Raw genomic sequence first — 19684 nt, 5'->3', positions numbered from 1 at the left:
ACGCTTCATGTTGACCAGGGCATTCACTTGTTTTTCTCAGCTGTCTCAAGCCTCTTAGGCATGTTTACAATGCATTGTGTTGTGCCATGCAAACCTCCTGAGTATTCAGGAAGCAGGTAATACTTCTGGGTTTGGTGTCAGCGGTTTGCATGGTAGCAATTATAATAAACACGATTCGGCGATTCGGCATCGAGGAAGAGCTCGATGGCCAGGGAATATAGAGGTGAGACAAGCTGGGAAGTGACTGGACTTTGGGAATTGAGTTGGTAGAGAGAGGAGGTCAGCAAGGCAGGAGGTCGATAGTGGAAGCACGCCTTTGGTCAACAAGTTAGAAGCTCACAGAGGACTTCGCTATTTTCATTCAGCTCAGAGACTTCAGTTAGACAGGTAATTATCCTACACCCAGCCATGATACAGGTTCAACGGTTCACAAAATCCAACGGGTTGCCATTGTCTTTTCAGTAGTTTAATTCCTTTGTGTAATTTGTACCTTTCGCATGCCAAGCAATAACTCGTCATGTCAATGACGAGTGGTCTCATCAAGAGGATGAATGATGAGTAGTTTACATCACCCCATCAATTAACTGGTTAACCTGCTAGATACTCTTAAGATCCCACGAACTTTAAGGTTCGTTACGTGGTGGAGATTAGCGGGTCTTTTCATTTTTTCAGAAAATGAAAAGAGTTACAGTTAAAGTTTTAACCAGTTTAAATTCAAACCCACCCTAATATTTTGCTCATTTATGTAGTTTTGTTAGTATGTCCTTGCCATATTTTATTTTTGAAAATACATAGGGCTTAAAGCTTTTGCATTTATGGGGGGAGGAGAAGTTATTGGTGCCATGATAGATGTCGAGCTTTCACCTTGCTGATGAACTCGACGAAACATTAGATAAATTGTTAGATATAGCACAAGGAACTACAAGTTTTAATTTAGATGTCAGCGGCCCAGCTGCAAGTTCCACCCCCAAGTTTAAACGCAGCCCAATCTTAACTAGACGCCTTCAGCGAGAATTACTGGAAAAACAGAGATGTGAACCACAATTAGAGCAACAGGATCAGGATTTTAGAGATTTAGACCAAACACAATTCGCAACAATGGCTCAGTCGCAGTTTGTTCCCCCAACTATTTTAGAGGGTATCCCATTTCAGGGGATAGCCGGGGAGGACGTTTCAAAATTTTTAGATAAAGTGGATAGCCTTGCCATATTAAATGGATGGAATAATGCCCGTAAACTAGAATTATTTCCAGCCCTTCTGGCCGGGCCAGCATTACGGTGGTACCAATCCTGGAAAGATGGTACAGACAATCAGGAAGTTACTTACGAGGAGATACAGAAAAAATTTAAAGACGAATTTACAGGGTCCTTGGATCAACTCCAGATCGAGGAGCAAATTCGATATAGGTTACACAAAGAAACTGAGCCAGTTACGAATTATGTTCGGGACAAACAATTACTTCTACTCAAGGCAGACCCCAAAATGAGTATTCAACAACAGATCAAACAGATCATATTAGGCTTACAGGTGGATTACATGAAAGATATCCACCATAAAGAGTATGAGTCCGTGCATGGGTTGCTTAAAGATTTGAAATCCTTTGAGAAACTCCAATTTTTGATGAGACAGCGCAAGCTGAAGGAATTGAGGTACGAAGAGCAAAGAGAGAGTTTATTCTCTCCTTTGCATAATACACCAGCACTTTCGCAACAGCAGCAGATTTTACTGCAGAGTAACAATCTGGCTACTGCTGAGTCAGCGCAAGCGCGACCCACTTCAGACATTGAGGCAAAATTTAAAGCATTGCAAAAGGAGGTTGAGCAACTTAAGTTATTTAACAATCCTCACAATACCAAAGCTCAAGTCCAGGCTCAGGAAACTGGTCTGGAAGCGAGATTAGCCAGTCTCACTTTGAGATTGAATAGCATGGAGGATCAGAAACAGAACCCTGGCACCGACTCATCTACTCCAAAACAATTTAGAGAACCCTATTATAAGGATAATTATCAGTCAAGTAATAATTATAGAGGCTCTTATCGGGGTAATAATAATAGACGACAATTCAATAGGGGGTACAGGAATGGACGTAATAATAATGGTAACAACACAGATCGCAATAGGCGATACAGCAATACCCAACAATGGCGAGGACGTGGAAACTTCCGCGGACAGAACTCGCGGGGTTCCTCGTCTTCAGCAGGGCGAGACCAGGAAAACAGGGAAGAGCAACGGGGGAGACCACGCTGCTCAATTTGTAATTACCCTAATCACACAGCAGCCACTTGTTTTCAGAACACGGAGGCTTTAAACGAACAATGACTGCCCATAGAAGAGACGTATGCGCAGATTTCGTTGGCAAACAGATATCAGTCTCTACTTTCCCCTATGAGGAATTAATTTATATTAACGCAGTATTAGGGGGACAACGTCAGAGGTTTCTCGTGGATTCCGGAAGCCAAGTATCCGTCACCAGTGATCGAGGCATTCCTACAACCGCCAAACGTTTCAAAATTCATACGGCCATAAGGGGAGTAGCCAAAGAACAGATTGAAATTAAAGAGATTGTCCTATTAACTTTTGCAATAAACGGCCGCAATTTTACCCATCCTTTTCGGATGATTCCAAATTTTGAACATGGGACAATCCTGGGAAACGATTTCTTAAGAGCTCATAAGGCAAATTTGGATTTTGATCAAAATCGACTCACATTGAGGAGATTTGGTACTCCTCCGCGAAACCAGTTAAGGACGGAACACCGAAAGACCTTTGACGTTTCCATAAAAGTTGCTAGTCTGATCAGGGATTTATATGTGCCGGAATTTGTAACTTCCAGACAAATTAGAATCAAACCTAGATCTCATTTGTGCATTCCTGTCAAATTGACAAATTCTAGTAATCAAAATTTAACTTATTTGGAGCCAGATTTACAGTTTCAAATGGACACAGGCTTAATGGTGCCTCGAGCCATTGTAAATCCGGAGTCATTTTTAATTTGGATTACTAATCCAAATTCTTACAAAGTTAAAATTAGGAAAGGGGCACGCTTAGGTACCGCAGAGGCATGGCAAAATCCAGAACCAGCTTCGCGTCATATTGCAGACGACGAAGGACCTAACGTTATGGTGACCAAGGAGACTGGCACCGTGACAAAACCAGTGCACGACATTACTAAATTTGACATAAATCCAGCATTAGAACCCGATCAGAAATTGCAACTTAGACAATTATTAGAGAAGTATGTAGATGTATTTTCTTGGTCTGAGCAAGACATTGGTTGTGCCACTAATTATACGCATCGTATAAAGTTAAAGGACGATTCGGAATTTCACGTCCCAGCCTACCCTATACCAGTTCACCTGCGTAAGGAAATTAACCAGCAAATTGACAACTTGCTAGAAGCAGGGGTCATCAGTCCTACGACATCACCGTACAATTCACCAGTTTTTCTTGTCAAGAAGAAATCAGGAGCTTATCGCATGGTGCAAGATTTTCGATTATTGAATGCCAGGTCCGTTTTCGACGCAGTTTCAATTGGAAACATTTCAGAGATATTGCACAATATGGCCGGTAAGAGCTACTACTGTAGTGCTGACTTGAAACAAGGATTTTTTCAAATACCATTAGAAGAACAATCGAAAAAGTACACTGCCTTTACTATACCAGCCAGGGGACAATTTGCGATGAACTTTACACCTATGGGACATGTGACTTCTCCTGCGGCAATGACCCGATGTGTTCAGCTCGCTACAGCGGGTATGAACGACAATAATTTCGCCTTTTATATTGATGACATGTTTGTTTTTGCCAATACATTTAAGGATATGTTAGTGAATTTAGAGAAAATGTTTCAATGTTTACGATCTGCCGGATTGAAATTGGCTGTACCTAAATGTTCATTTGGATATTATGAGACAATTGCCTTGGGCCACAATGTGGGCAAATATGGCTATCGTATAAGTGATAGAATACTGTCATCCATTAAGAATTATAAAGTTCCCACCACCACGAAGAAGGTTAAAATGTTTTTAGGTCTTTGCAGCTACGTGAGGAAATATGTCAAGAATTTTTCTGATATTGCATCACCATTACAGGGTTTAATTCGTAAGGGCAAGAAATTTACATGGGGTCCTGAACAACAATCGGCATTTGAGAAATTAAAGGAAGCTTTAATTACTGCACCTGTTTTGTTACCGTACGATCCAGCGAAGAACACCAAGGTTTTCACCGATGCTTCATCTCATGCGGTCAGTGGCGTATTAATGCAGCCCAATGCAGAAGGAGAGTACTTGCCATGTGCGTACTGCAGTAGAACGTTGACCGATACTGAAAAAAGATTGAGTGTTATTGAGCAGGAATTAACAGCAATTTTATATGCTTTTAAATCATTTAGATTTTATCTTATTGGCCGCCATTTTGATTTATACACAGACAACAAAGCGATTACGTACATTAGGACATCCCGTAATTTGAGCTCAAAGCTTCTTCGATGGAGCAACCTTTTGGAGGATTTTTCATTTACACCGATCCATGTTAAAACTACGGAGAATATCGCCGATCCCCTCAGCAGAGAATGTGGAGAAAACATAGAGGATGTCAACACTGAAGAGGACAGTCCCGAACCCAGGACACTTACTTTATTCGATGCAACCACAGATGTCGCAGAACATCAGAGACAGGATTCATTTTTTGGCCCAATTATTAAAGTTTTGGAGGACCCAGACAGGGACGATGGAACATTACCTTTACACATCCAGAGGCAGGTCTATCATCATGTGTTGGAAGATGGATTATTGTATAGACAGCAGAAATTAGGAGCTATTACCAAGAAATTATTATGCATTCCCATGACGTTACGTGATTCTGTGATTGAGACACTCCATGCGTCACCCATAGGAGGTTCTCATCTTGGGTTCACCAAGTGTTACAATGTGGCTTTACCAAGAATTTATTTTCCAAATATGAAGTTATTTATACAGAGGAAAATTAGGGAATGTATAACATGCCAGCAGAATAAACGCCGTCCAGGTCTACCAGCAGGGGAACTGTGCACCTTTCCCGCACAGAAGCCATTCCAGAGGATTTGTCTAGACTTTTCAGGCCCATATCCTCCTTCATCCAATCTTCGTCATCGATACATAATCGCTGCAACAGATTTTGGGACGCGCTATTTAATAGCCAAACCAGTTGCGGATTGCACGGCCAGTACAGCAGCAGAATTTGTGTACGAAGAGATAGTGTTACGCTACGGAGTCCCACAGGATATCTACACGGATCGCGGATCTGCATTTAAATCTAAGCTTTTCCAGGAACTTGGCACTAAATTGGGAATCACCATTAAGTTTTCACCAGTCGGTCTTCATAACTCTATAGGTCTTTCGGAACGTAACCACGGGGTCTTACAGAGTATAATGAAGTGTTATGTCAACTCAAAACACACTGATTGGGTTCAATATTTACAGCCAAGTGTATTTAGTTACAATACTACCAGGAATCAGAATTTGCGGTATAGCCCATTCTTTTTAGTACATGGATTCCAACCTACTTTGCCCTGGGAGCTTGCATTGCACACACCAAGCTGTGAAAATGTGGAGAATGATGTACGGTTCCGAGTATTGGAGAAAGCAAGAACCAATGCTACGGATAACTTAGCAAAACGACATGTTGAAGTGAAGAAATATTATGATCAGAAGAGGAAACAGATCAAGTTTCAACCAGGCGATCAAGTATTAATTTTTGACAGCACCCAGAAAATTGGAACCGCACGGTGCTTTTCAGGTATTTATAAAGGCCCAGCCACAGTTATTCAAGAAGAGAATCCCAATACGTACCTGGTGGAATTCCAAAACAAGCGCGGAAAGACAGTAGTGGACTCTATTGCCGTCCAGAGACTCAAAAAATATTATGCGCCAGATGACGGTGAAGGCGAGGAAAATTTGGCAGGTGAAGATGAAGATCGTCAAGAAGACAACGCGGACTCACGCACGGATAATGGTCACTAAAATTGAAAATTTATATAAGTAACAGATTTAATATTTTAATTTCACTTGCGTGACATAATAATAATTTATAATAAAATAGCACTAATAATATGAACAATTAAAAGCAGACTTATTATTTAATAATGTGCTTTACGCACAAAAGTTTTGCAGTATGTAATAATACTAGCTCAGCGAATACATCACTGGAATTTTATAGTTACTCTTCAGAAGAAGGTATATGATTATATTAGCAAAGTTTATTTTTAAGCGCCAGTTATGAGGATATTTATATTATATGAATATGTAGACGTCGACGTCAAGATTTTTTGCGCTCCTATAACAAGTATTTTCCTTCGGATATTGGATAGCTACCGATAATCCTGGAAATCCATTCTGCCATCGCAGAATGATAATGAGTAAACCACAACGGTTTTAGTTTTAAAGCTTTGCCACAATAATATGCTAAGCATATTTTAGAATGAGTAGAGAGAATTGAAGATTCTTCAAGTTTCAGTGATGTTAGTATTTTAATGCATTTAAAGATCGCATAAATAATAATTATTATTTTATTTCAGGTAGTCAGGAGTAAATCAGTCTCAATTTTTTTTTCCTTACCTTGTACCTTAGTACGGTTCGATTGATTTCAAAGAATTTAAACGTAAAGTTAACACCTGAAAGTAAAATAAGATAAGTTTGCAGTAAAATTTAAAATAACATAAGTTAAACAGTGCTAATAAATTTAGAGAATAAATAAATTATATTAAATAAATAAATCACGCAGATAATTTGAGCCTAGAGTCAGAAATAATTAAAAGTTGAGTTAAACTATCTACTAATTAGACTAGGCAAGCTTAAAGTACGTGTTAGCTTTGAAGAACTGTTTGTTTTGATTGCCTAAGCAACATGAAAATCATTGCGATTTTAGTTATTTTAAACGGATTTCTTCCATACGTAAAAGCTTATAATTTTATTTATCTGTTGAACAAGTCCTTTGACTATCCTTATAATATAATTACAATTTTATTATTAACAACATTTATTATTAGTATTTTTATAATTTTCATAATGTTATTTTCAATGTCAACGCAAGAAATCTATTACTTATGACCATGAGTGTACCAACGAGTTACAGTTAAGCAACTTTAATAATGATTCACCGCCCATTGAGCAGATTTACGACGATATTGCACCGATTGTTGAAGTGGTACCATTAAAAACGAGTCACCCGCCAATTCCCCCGCCCTTTCCTCCAACTGTTCTTATTCCACATATTGTACAACAAGAAGTTCAGGATGTATCCAGGAATATTTTAGTCACTAAAGACGACAGTATAGATTTGCCGAAGAATATTTTATCCGTTAAAGATAGGGTTCAAAAATTTGCCGTAAGCAAGGGTCCTAATTTTGTTCAAAACAGTCGCAAAATGGAAAGTGAATTGCCTGTTTCATCCTGTGTTCAGCCAGTTGTAAAAATTAAAGAGTCATTTGCTAATCAGTCACCCGTAAAAATCGAGAAAGTTTCAAGTGTTACTTTAAAAGCGGAAAGTAAGCCAAATTTTCAGGTTCCCGAACCTGTTGTTTCGTTTACAGACCATATTTTCTACGACCTCATGTTCGACTAGAATTTTATATTAATTACGATTCAAATTTTAAGTATAATTCATTTTTTTTTACGTTTGTTTGTACCTTATGCAATGTTTATTAGTCATTTAGTTTGCTAACAGCTTCCCAACTGTTGTTGTTTTACAAGCACGAAAGTGTTCAAGTAAACACGCTGTCGCAAGCACAACGAAGTTTTTTCTCTTTCCATCCAATTTATTACGTCATTTCAAAGTCCTTGACTTTATTTCGAACTCCCGCAGCGCTTACTAGACTTTGTTCGTAGTAATTTAAAGTTTTGTAAACAGTTACGCGTCATTCAATGTATCAGCGAACCATCGCCTTGCATTTTCCTTCTCCGTTCCTATGCCCGCGGCTCGAAGCAGCGACCTTTTCCCCTCCACCTCCCGAACGGCACCCGAACGTACCCGAAGTCGCCGATCACGGCAGCGAACTTGCCAGAGCTTTCGTTGTCGCCATAGAGAAATTTTCAGTTACGTCCAGCGACCACAAATGCAACCTTGCACAATTTAGAATGTCTCGTATCAGCAAATTCCTTTGCTGCACTCAAGCTCTCTTCCGAGTACTTTGAACACGCTAGAAGCTCAGAAACACTTACCACAGGCTTTGCATATTTTTTTTTTTTTGAGTTAGTGGCGTTCGTTCAGTAAAATTTTAGGGAATCAGTTTAGTTACGCATATAGCCATCAGAATTTGATTTTTACGATAGAAGTTCATGTAAACAATGTTAGGGATATTTTGTTCTTTATAGATATATTTTTTTTTTTTCAAAACGTCGCATTTATACACTTCAGACTAATCACGACCAATAATTTTACAAAGGAACAACAAGACGATTTTTTTTTGCGTTTTTCTCGCAAAATTTTCCCGTTTTTCATAGAGATATTTATATTAAGTAAGTTTTTTGGGAAATCGACGTACATTTGGTTTAAATCAGGATAAAGATAAACGAAATTTTGATAAAATCAGGGAAATTTCTACAAAAGGGCAATTTTAGCACTTTATGCACTTAGAGTAATCAAGATTATTAGCAACATGCCAAGGCTAAGCCTCGGTGATTGACAGAGGCATGTGCAGCAAAAGTCGCCACGGCATAGTTAGCCTTTCCAAATTTAAACAGTGTGGGTTACCAGAATGTTATCATTTGAGAAATTATTATTATTATTAATATTTATTATTAGGAAATTTAGCTCACTTACCCAATTTGCACCTTATTCGACAATGCAGCAATAAATTCATTACTTCTTACTGATTAACTTCGTGTTAATGTTAGTACAGTAGGTAATAACTATTAATTTGTATTTATATTGTAATATATAGCATAACTATTCTCTATCTGTTTTGTTTAAACATACCTAAGGAATTGACACACCATTCTTAGATGAGTCAAGTATACCTTTCCGCGGCGGGTCTGTTTACACGACCAAGTGATTTGAGGTATACGGCGGACTCAAGAAGTTTTGAGTGGTTAAATTTCTTTTGTTTAAAGAAAATTTGTAATTGAGAAAGTTTTATTATTTTTATTGTGTTTCAAATTTGAATATCACCTTTTTAATTCCCTAATGCCATATTTTGTGACCACCTGGAGTTTCAACGAAACTCAGAAGTAGCATTTACTGAAATTTTGTCTTACATTGCATATTTATGAACCACGGCAAATTGCACCGGCCTATCGTTTATTAGGAGGCCATTAGAGGTTTGTCAAAGCAACTTTTAGCACTCTAATAGCTTGCTTTGCGCAACTCACATTTTATATATTTATTTTTAGGGTTCACACCATAATATTTTTTTAAAATTTAAACAGCCTTTAGAACATGCTTGTAACACTTACTTTTGTTTATTAATTTTACATTTTGTAATTTTGAAGTGAAATCTATTACTGACAATAAATTATTTCAGGTTATTAGAACACGTAATGGTATTTTAATATCAGGTTCAGGTCAATTTATCGTTATTCAGAATTTGAATAATAATTTGAACACGCACAGATCAATTCAGCTTAACGAAGGGGAATCTTTATTTTTTAATTATCAGGATTTTTCACAGATTATTGTGGATCAACAAATTTTACACACAAGAATTTTAGCCTTCGAACAAGTCAAAATGCAGGAAATTGAGTTATTACTTAATATTCCCAAGAATTTATCTGATTTCACTATTCCCCAATGGACTTCGCTTGAACTTGCTTTAAAACAACTTAATCAATCAATTAGTAAGAGCATTTCATTTAAAGAATTAGTTCTAAACCCTTTGCCTATGTCTATATTAGTTTTTGTTATTTGGAATGTGTTATTAACCGCAATCTTAGGATATTATTTTTATAAGCATCATCAGCTTGCGAAACAGATTAATTCAGAGCAGCACAGTAATAATTAATAGGTTAAGGCAACACATTAATCATGGACTTTAATATTTTTAATTATAGTTGGATATTTTATTTAAATTTTCTTTATTTATTTTCAAAGAGTTATGGCAATTATTTTATCAATTTATTTTAATCATATTTTATTTTTGATGAGACAATTTAATTTAATTTTAAAAGAAAAGGCAGTGGAAATTGGTTGGTTTTGTGTACATGCGTACTTGAATTATATATACCCATCCTATTGCAATTTCCTTTCTTTGTCATAATTTTTCCTTTTAACCTAACCTGTCTATACGGAGCACCATGCACAAGCAATGCCTACACCATCCATGGGCATTTTTCGTGACGGACATCCGCAGGCAGTCTATTACCAGGCAGAAAGACTGATTACCATTCTATGAGGGAGACATGCAGACATTTGAAATATTATTTCAAGAAGAGACTCGTCACCACCAATTTGAGGGAGACATGCAGACATTTCTAATTACTACACAGAGACTACCTTTTACAGGAAGGATGTAGTCAACCATACATTTCCCAGTATAACAGACTACACATTATCAACAACACCTAGTGATGGAGCTAGATAAATTTCCCTCCACACTGCAGTTCGAACTACAACTTTTCCCCATCTCCCAAGTTCTACGGGTCATTTACTACATTTTTACATTGCCCAATGCAGTCAAGACGACAAGCAATCCAGAAAGAAGAGGAAGCAGAGAAAACATATATTCTACAAACAGCAGTTCTGGTCACAAACAATAATTACAGAATTGTGCTACAGTGTTTCTACACATACACATGCGAGCTCCTATCATGTGTATCTATTTGGTTATTTAACATGCATTATGGGAAACAATACTTTTCCATAGCCCTTATATACATTTTTTAGTTTTGTGTCATGCATAAGAACTAGTTTTATATGCATGCAAGTGTACATCATACTACAAGGAAGCGACACGCACCAGTGGTGTCAAGTGACCAGTGTTCGCATCAATTAGTGCATAATTTTTTTTACGATGAAATTTTGCACTTCGAATAATAAATGGACATGCAAGCAATAAAAAACATAATTTCAGCACTTGCGAACATTTTAGAAAGCATGCTGTAGAGACAATATTTTATGCATATGTTTATTGCATGCAGATATGAGTGTGATATATTTTTTTTTTTTTTCTCCCTTCTCACCAACATGGAATATTGAAAGCGACACATTTGTTCGCAGAACATTTATTTGATATTTAAACTCAAGCACATAGTTTTGTCACTTGCAAGATTAATAATTTTGTGTGCAGTCATACAAAGGTATTCACCAAGCCAGATATATGTATACAGTGTACAGTTTAATGTAGAAAAGAAAATTGAACGCTATAATTAAGTTTTACCAGCGACAGTTTTCAGTGTAACTCACTATATGCTTTGAATATTGTATAATAATACATTGGAATGTGCAACACAGCCATGCAAGTTTATATATTTGGCGATGTTAGGAGTGCAGTGCTACCTAGTTCGTAAAACATACGCACTTTGATATGATCAGGTTTTCACACGGACAAAATAGTGAGATGTGACAATGTTTTACATGCTTACTTACGTGTACTTACTTGTGCACCTTTTTAAGGTATTTTTTAGTTTGAAGAGTTTATATCGAGCGGCAATATAAACAAACATTGTGAATTCCGTTCCATCTTGCAAGACGTTCCCTCCAGCCGTTAGCTTCGCGGAACACACAGAGTCGTTACCGCGTGGCGAGGCATCACAGACTCTTGACTCGGAGCAAATGGATTAGCAATTATACATAATAAACAGTACGTACGCACAAAATGTGGTACATTAAGAGTTTTCGCTTAACGACACGAACCTTTGTGATTTCTAGTCCTATAATAGTATATATTATTGTTTTTTACATCGTATAAACATACGAATTTGTTAGTATTAAGGGTATTATTCATTATAGAGTTTAGGGAATAAAAATTTTTCTTTCCTTCAGGCTACGGCAAACAAGGGAAGGTATGTTTTGGTGGATTTTCTTTTGTATATTTGGGTTTTTTAAGAAAATATATGGAATTGGCGAACCTGAGTCATGTCAAGCTTTGCGATTTGACTTTTAAATTTTCAAAGAAGAAAATTTTTCCTAGAGGGCGCGAACGTATCAATCCCTAAGATTGTATGTTTATTTTTAAGTCTCTCTGAACGCTTCATGTTGACCAGGGCATTCACTTGTTTTTCTCAGCTGTCTCAAGCCTCTTAGGCATGTTTACAATGCATTGTGTTGTGCCATGCAAACCTCCTGAGTATTCAGGAAGCAGGTAATACTTCTGGGTTTGGTGTCAGCGGTTTGCATGGTAGCAATTATAATAAACACGATTCGGCGATTCGGCATCGAGGAAGAGCTCGATGGCCAGGGAATATAGAGGTGAGACAAGCTGGGAAGTGACTGGACTTTGGGAATTGAGTTGGTAGAGAGAGGAGGTCAGCAAGGCAGGAGGTCGATAGTGGAAGCACGCCTTTGGTCAACAAGTTAGAAGCTCACAGAGGACTTCGCTATTTTCATTCAGCTCAGAGACTTCAGTTAGACAGGTAATTATCCTACACCCAGCCATGATACAGGTTCAACGGTTCACAAAATCCAACGGGTTGCCATTGTCTTTTCAGTAGTTTAATTCCTTTGTGTAATTTGTACCTTTCGCATGCCAAGCAATAACTCGTCATGTCAATGACGAGTGGTCTCATCAAGAGGATGAATGATGAGTAGTTTACATCACCCCATCAATTAACTGGTTAACCTGCTAGATACTCTTAAGATCCCACGAACTTTAAGGTTCGTTACGATTCTTACTTTTTGTTAATCTTACATTCTCTACAGTGATACTATGTATAATACCAGGTCAAATGTTTGTTTTAAATATGCTCAGACAGGCTAATTGGGACTGTATCTACAGTCTAAATTGGGATTCGAACCAGTGCACAATGTGCTTGCACCAAGCATCAATCCCAGGACCTCTTGATTGCAATAACAAAATATTTCCACTTTGCCATTCGAGAGGTCAATATGGCCTGTGTATACTATAAGGCATGATCAAAAAGTATTTCACATACAATTTTGAAAACACTAAGTTGCTGACCAAGGCAGTTTATTAAGATAAAAACACTTAACAGGTAACGTTTCGACCCTATATCAGGGTCTTCCTCAGACAAAGAACTAAACTAAAATGATTTTAGTAGGTCGAAACGTTACCTGTTAAGTGTTTTTATCTTAATAAACTGCCTTGGTCAGCAACTTAGTGTTTTTAAATATGGAAACAAGGCTTAATTACATTACAATACAATTTTGACCATGTGAGGTGCAGATATTCTGAAAATTACAAGTTCAAGGTGTGAAATTTGCATGTATTTTGCTCTAATGTTGTGCAGTAAAAGTGGTTTTTGTAATTAAATGACAAATTCTTTAATACAGTAGTCCTCTCCAAATTTGCAGATTTGGATCTGTGCTTTTAGGGATTGGAAACAATAAATGTAAAATGTATTTAAACTGAGTTTCTGTGTATATTTTCCATTGCTCAACTGTAATAATGTATGATGTATTATATTATTACTGAATATTGTTAACATTAACTTGGGCATGTATTCAAACAAAAGATGTGTTTTGTTCATTCATATGCATAGTTTCAGCTATCCCATTGGATCCAGGTGTAGGGACATAACTGCACCCTAATTATCTCTATGTGATTGTATGAATATTTTTAAGTAAAATTTTAATGATATATAATAGTAGACTTTGTACTTTATTTATTATGCAATTGTCCAATTCACATGGGATCTCTCAATATACTCCCCTCGAACATCAGTGCACCATTGCCATCTTCCTGGTAACTTCATATGGTGTCCTGGAAACATTCTTGAACAACTACCTGCAGTTTCTCATTGTTTGCAAATTTTCGACCTCACAGCGAGTCCTTCATGCTTGTTGATTAAAGCATAATCAGATGGAGCGAGGTCTGGTGAATATGGCAGGTGAGAAACAACAGTGAACCCCGGTGATGCCAAGTTTTTGGTTGTAGTGTTGCCTATGTGGAACCACACATTGTCATGTTGGAGCAAAACTCCTTGCGACCACTTACCTTTTTGCCATTTCTGAATCCTGCATCTCTTCTGTGTAAGTCTCTCACAGTATGCCTGAAGTGTCCCAAAAGATGGTTTATCACCTGCTTGCCTGCAGGTAGAGCAACATGAAATTTCTTGTTCTGTATACTTTCTGGATGTTTCCATTGCATTGATTGGCATTTCTTCTCTGGTGTGTGATAGTGACACCATGACTATTCACCAGTCACCAGCTTCTCAAGGATATCTGGATCTTCATTATGCATTTCCTGTAGCCATTGAAAGTCTTCCACTTTTTTTTGTCAAGTCCCATGGAACCAAATGTGCACACATCTTTTTCATGTACAAATCATCGTGAATAATGTTGTGTAGGGTTGTGTGCCCGAGGCGTGTCTCATACTCCAATCCATCAAAGGTTATAAATTCAGACACGAAGTCAGTGTTCCTTGGAGTTCATGTTGTTGACGAATGACCAGCACTCACATTGTTGTGACTCAATTGTAAACCATCTTCTGTAGGAGCATTCTGCAGTTACACATCTGTGAATTTCTACAGTTATGATGTCGTCTTTCCACAAAAACCATGCAGCCCATCTTTGTCCGTGATAGTCACCTTCCATCTTTTCCACGTGTTTCTCCATTTGCAACAGACGAATGCCATTCTTTCGCTACAGATACGGGATGCACCTGCCATCTAGTGTATGGTGTATCAGTCTATTGCTTTGTGAGCGGGCATCTTCCCAGATTGCACGGTATTCGTACACCACCACCATTGTAAATCATTTCCGAATGTGTCTCTTAGCCTCAATGCTTAATTATCATGTTCATAAATATTGCTAAGAGGGTCAGATTCCATTCAATTAGTATTCTATCTGTACCTACTGATATAGTCATATCAGTGAATTTTGTGATGGTTTTACTGATCAGATATTTCTATAAGTAGCCTGTACAGAACTTTACCCTACATCACAAACTAAAACTAAACTCCATAAGAACAGCTTGCGATGAGCCAAGGCTGGCCAAGTGGCTTTTCATTGGATGGCACATGGTCAATTCCATCACTGCTGTTTGAGACTGGAGTCTGCACCTATTGCTTTCAAGTAGCTCCCCAATTGTCCTCATGTTGGAGGCACAAGTGGTTCGGATACCACTTTAAACTGTAGGTCCAGTCCCGATTAGCCTTACTGTGCATAAAGTTAACTTAAAACACCAACTCAACTCAACCAATTGTCCTCATGAGGCTGAATATTAACATAGACATTTTTATCGAACCAAGGAACTCCCGTGCAGCCTAATGGTTAGTGCTCTCACTTTTGGAGAGAGTGGTCTGTCATTTTTTAAAACCACTATGTGGAAGTATAATATGTTACCTGTTTTATAAATTGATGTGTAAATATGCAGTTTCTTCTTGTAGTTCCCGTGTTAAATATGTTATTGAGGCAAATGGAGTATTCTAATCACTTGCAACTCTATATTGGACTGATAGAATATTAGTAGCCAGCCCCCGTGGCAGAGTGGTAAGAAACAACATGCTACGATGCCAGGGGTCCTGGGTTCGAATCCCGGCCTGGGCATGGATGTTTGTGAGTGTCCATTCATTAATTTCATCATATCATTCCTCATCTTCGCAAATTAGCCAAAAGTGGCACAAGAAGCAAGTAAAATAAAGCAAATCAATCAGTCAAATGATAGAATATTAGCTAATGATACTTTCATATTGGTCGATCCGTACAATAGATATTGCTTTAGAATGTTATTGGTTCATCATTAAGTGTTTATTAAGCAACTAATCAAATTCAGTATCAACATAACTAGTTTTTATGTTTATTGCAGAGTTTACTAATCAAAAAATGTAATTTCAGGCTGCCGAGTAGACAACGGAGACTCAGACAGTGTGACTCCTCTCCATCTAGCTGCTGCCCGAGATCATACGGAAGTCGTAAAAGTTTTACTGGAAGCAGGGGCCAAAGTTAACCGGAAAACAACAGACAAAACATCTGCTTTGCACATCGCAGCATCCAGAGGGCTCATTGACACTGTGAAAGTTCTGCTGGAGGCGGGGGGCAAGGTGGACTCTTTGGATGCAGCCGACAGAACACCATTGTTGTTAGCAGTGTCTCGAGGGCATGAGGATGTTGTGGAGCTATTAATACAGCATGGTGCAAAGACCAACATTGAAGAAATCCACGGTTTGTAATATACTTTGGAGTTAAAACTTGGCTCTTGCCACATGTATGGTGTTGAGTTAGTTGACACAGGAAATTATTATTATTACAGGAATGCTAATTATATTGTTTATTGTAGGAAAATGAAACTGTGCTAATACATGCATGAACTTCGGGCAACAGCATCAAAATTTTTCTATCCCTTAAAAGTAGCATCCAGTACTATTTTGGTAAGTAACTGTTACATTTGCAAAATCATAAAAATTACTCATTACTTTGCTCCTCATGTGATAGTACATAAAATACTAGAAGTGGCTACATTTCTGTTCAAAACGCAGCGTGGCATGTCTTTTCATGTTGTCAGTTGTTGCAGCAAGCACAACCAGTATATTGATGGTGTGGATACAGGACTTCAGGTCGTCCAACATGTGTGGATTGCTTTTGTATACACTGTTTTTCAGCATTTCCCAAAGGAAATAGTCTGGTGGTGTGTGGAGCGAGGTGGCCATAAAAAAAAGAAAAAAGGTAAGCTCTCTGTGCACGTTGCACCATGCCATGAAGGTACATAAAAGAATGTGGGGGTAGGGTCCCAAACATTCTTGATCTCTGCCATCTTTTTAGTTGAGGGGATCAGCACCATGCTCCAGGTGCCCATTTTTTTTAGACTGGATGAGGCATAGGCAAAACGTGGGGCCTAACTCTGTGGGCAGGATCGAACTTTGGGCTTTATCAGAGCCAAGAAGCCATAAAAATAGCATTCCAGGACTATTTTGCTAAATAACTGTTACTTTTGCAAAACCATAAAAAAATACTCATTACTTTGCTGCTCAAGTTCAAGGAGGTTAAGAAAAGTACAATTAACTTTTAAACTGTAATAAACTTGAATTGGGGGTGGGGGGCAAGTACTCCCTTGACTGCCCCAAAGTCATGCCTGTAACAAGGGCTGGTTTATGCAGGGGCAAGGCTGGAAAAATTCCAATCTCAGATCGCCTACCCTGGGAATTGAACCAGCGTCTCCTGTGTGCCATGTGCCCTACCAACTGGGGACCACCATAGTCTGGAATGAAAATGTGCATGAGAGGGAGCTCACAGTCATCCAACATGGATGAACTCGTCCAAAATTCCCTTGTACACATCACTGGTCACATCGATCGAAGAAAAATGAATCTACTATATGTATACAAAACACTGTGTGTTCATACACCAATTTTCTGTAGCTGAAGGGACTGCAAATAGATGTTATGCAGATGGGGAATCTACATACCCTGAGAGCTAAAACAAGGAAAACCACATTTTGTCCAGAATTTGCTCATTTGAAACAATTTACAATCATGGCACCACCTTTCAAAATCAGGAGGATACAATTCCTGCACTGTGGTGACTATATACGAGGAGGTACCCAAAAAACACCGGAATCATTATGTTGGGTGGATTACCGATGTAGTTACGGCTTGTGCCGCTAGGTGTCATTAGTATGGGATATCTTGCATCAATCTCCAAGTTGGCATTATTCTGTGCTGAGCGGTTCGTTCATAGTGTTGCATTGTTTGTGGTGTTGCGGCAAGAGTCTGGCGATTTTTGAGTGATTGTTGAGATTCCAGACCACAAGGAGCAAAGGATCTGTGTTAAATTTTGTTTCTTGTTGGGAAAAACGGCTGCTGAAACAGTTGTTATGCTTCGCCAAGCTTTTAATGAAGCTGCTTTGGGGACGACACAAGTCTACGAGTGGTTTTCCTGGTTCAAAGATGGCGACATGTATACTGAAGACTTACCAAGGCCTGGCCGTCCTTTGACAGGCAGAAATGAAGAAAACGTTGGAAAAGTTCAAGATGCCATTAATGAAGATCGTCGAAAGACCATCGAGCAAATTTCTGAAGAAGTGGAGTTGTCCTGGAGTACCTGCCAGAGCATTATGCCCGACGATTTGAAGATGAGACGGGTGTCTGCTAAATTTGTGCCTCGCTTGCTGTCAGAGGAGCAGAGAAAGAATCGAGTGAATGTTTGTCGCGACTTAAGGCTGAACTGCACAAGGACCCAACTAACTTTTCTCAAACGAATTGTGACTGGGGATGAGTCCTGGTGCTATGGGTACGATCCTGAATCAAAACAAGCATCCAGCCAGTGGAAGACTCCAAATTCACCACATCCCGAGAAAGCACTCAATGTTGATTTGTTTCTTTGATGTGAATGGGATTGTCCACAGGGAATTTGTTCCGCAAGGACAAACAGTGAACCAGCAATTTTACCTGAATATCTTGAGAAGATTGCGTGAAAGTGTGCGACGGAAGCTTCCAGAACTGTGGAGAAGTGGAATGTGGTTACTGCACCATGACAACTCCCCAGCCCACACGACCATGTCAGTGCAACAGTTCTTGGCAAAGAACAACATGGTGCTTGTGCCCCCTCACCCGATTTAGCACCCTGTGACTTTTTTTTTTGTTCCCGCGGATGAAGAGGAATGTGAAAGGGAAGCGATTCCATGACGTCAATGAGGTCAAAGACATTACGGACAAAACCTTGAAGAGTATTCCGCCAGAGGAGTTTCGAAACTGTATTCAACAGTGGGAAAATGTTGGGACAATTGCATTAAATCACATGGGCAATACTTTGAAGGTGACTAGAGTAGACATGCTTACCTGAATGTACCTACAACATGTACATGTACGGTCAAAATAAAACAAGGTGACAAAATTCCAGGGTTTTTTTTGGGTACCTCCTCGTATGGATGCATTTTTGCTTTATTTGCCACTGTGATATGATGATGCTGATATTCCAATCTCCTGTGATAGATTCAGGAGAGATTTCCTCATTGATTGCTGCAAACAGGCCTACACTTTGTACACTGTATCCTCTAATATTTTCGGTCAACCTCCAGTTCTAATTGGTACCAAAGTTTTCATGCTTTCTATCTTCACCAATTTGTGGATTGCCTGCTTCATTGCAATTATTTCAGACTTTCCCTGGAATGCTATTTGAATGATCCTCTAACCAAATATGATCACACGAGAAACCCACATTACACTTTTGTAAGAATTGTCTCAAATGACAAGTGTCAACTGTCGCTGAGACTGTATGAACATTGAGTTGGTTTGGAGCCAGATGTTATGTGACCCATCTGGGGGACAGGACAAGACGACACCTGGTGGCATTCATCCTCCTGTGTATACAGGTATGTTGTACTGCAATTTCATCAGGGTGGCTACTCAACCGGTAATTTCTTGAATTCCAGGAATTCTACGTGAATTATTAGTTTCGGGAATTTTGCATGAATTCTGCATGAATTTTTCTCTAGACTTGAAAATTGCAACCTTTATTAATTCATATCCTATTGAACTAAAACATATTTATAAATGTCCTGAGGCAAGTTTTTCTCAGCTTACTGTTACTTTTATTGAGGAAGGAAAAGAAAGTTGAGTGGACAATAAAACAGAATTCTCTCAATCCATTTACTTTGTTA

General features: G+C 38.5%; 1 protein-coding gene across 1 annotated transcript in view; it reads left to right on the top strand.

Moving 5' to 3' along the window:
• Window positions 1-19684, top strand: part of LOC145987904 (uncharacterized) — a 53190-nt gene that overhangs the window by 15606 nt on the left and 17900 nt on the right. Inside the window, exon 4 of the mRNA XM_083122702.1 lies at window positions 15925-16251. Coding sequence (XP_082978828.1) covers window positions 15925-16251 — 327 coding nt within the window. The remainder of the gene's footprint in view (window positions 1-15924; window positions 16252-19684) is intronic.

Source organism: Lepisma saccharinum, chromosome 5 (assembly GCF_977018435.1).
Source record: "Lepisma saccharinum chromosome 5, izLepSacc3.1, whole genome shotgun sequence".
In the NCBI taxonomy this organism is placed as follows: Eukaryota; Metazoa; Arthropoda; class Insecta; order Zygentoma; family Lepismatidae; genus Lepisma; species Lepisma saccharinum.
Note: the sequence above shows the minus strand (reverse complement) of the source record. Positions and strands in the feature narration are given on the sequence as shown.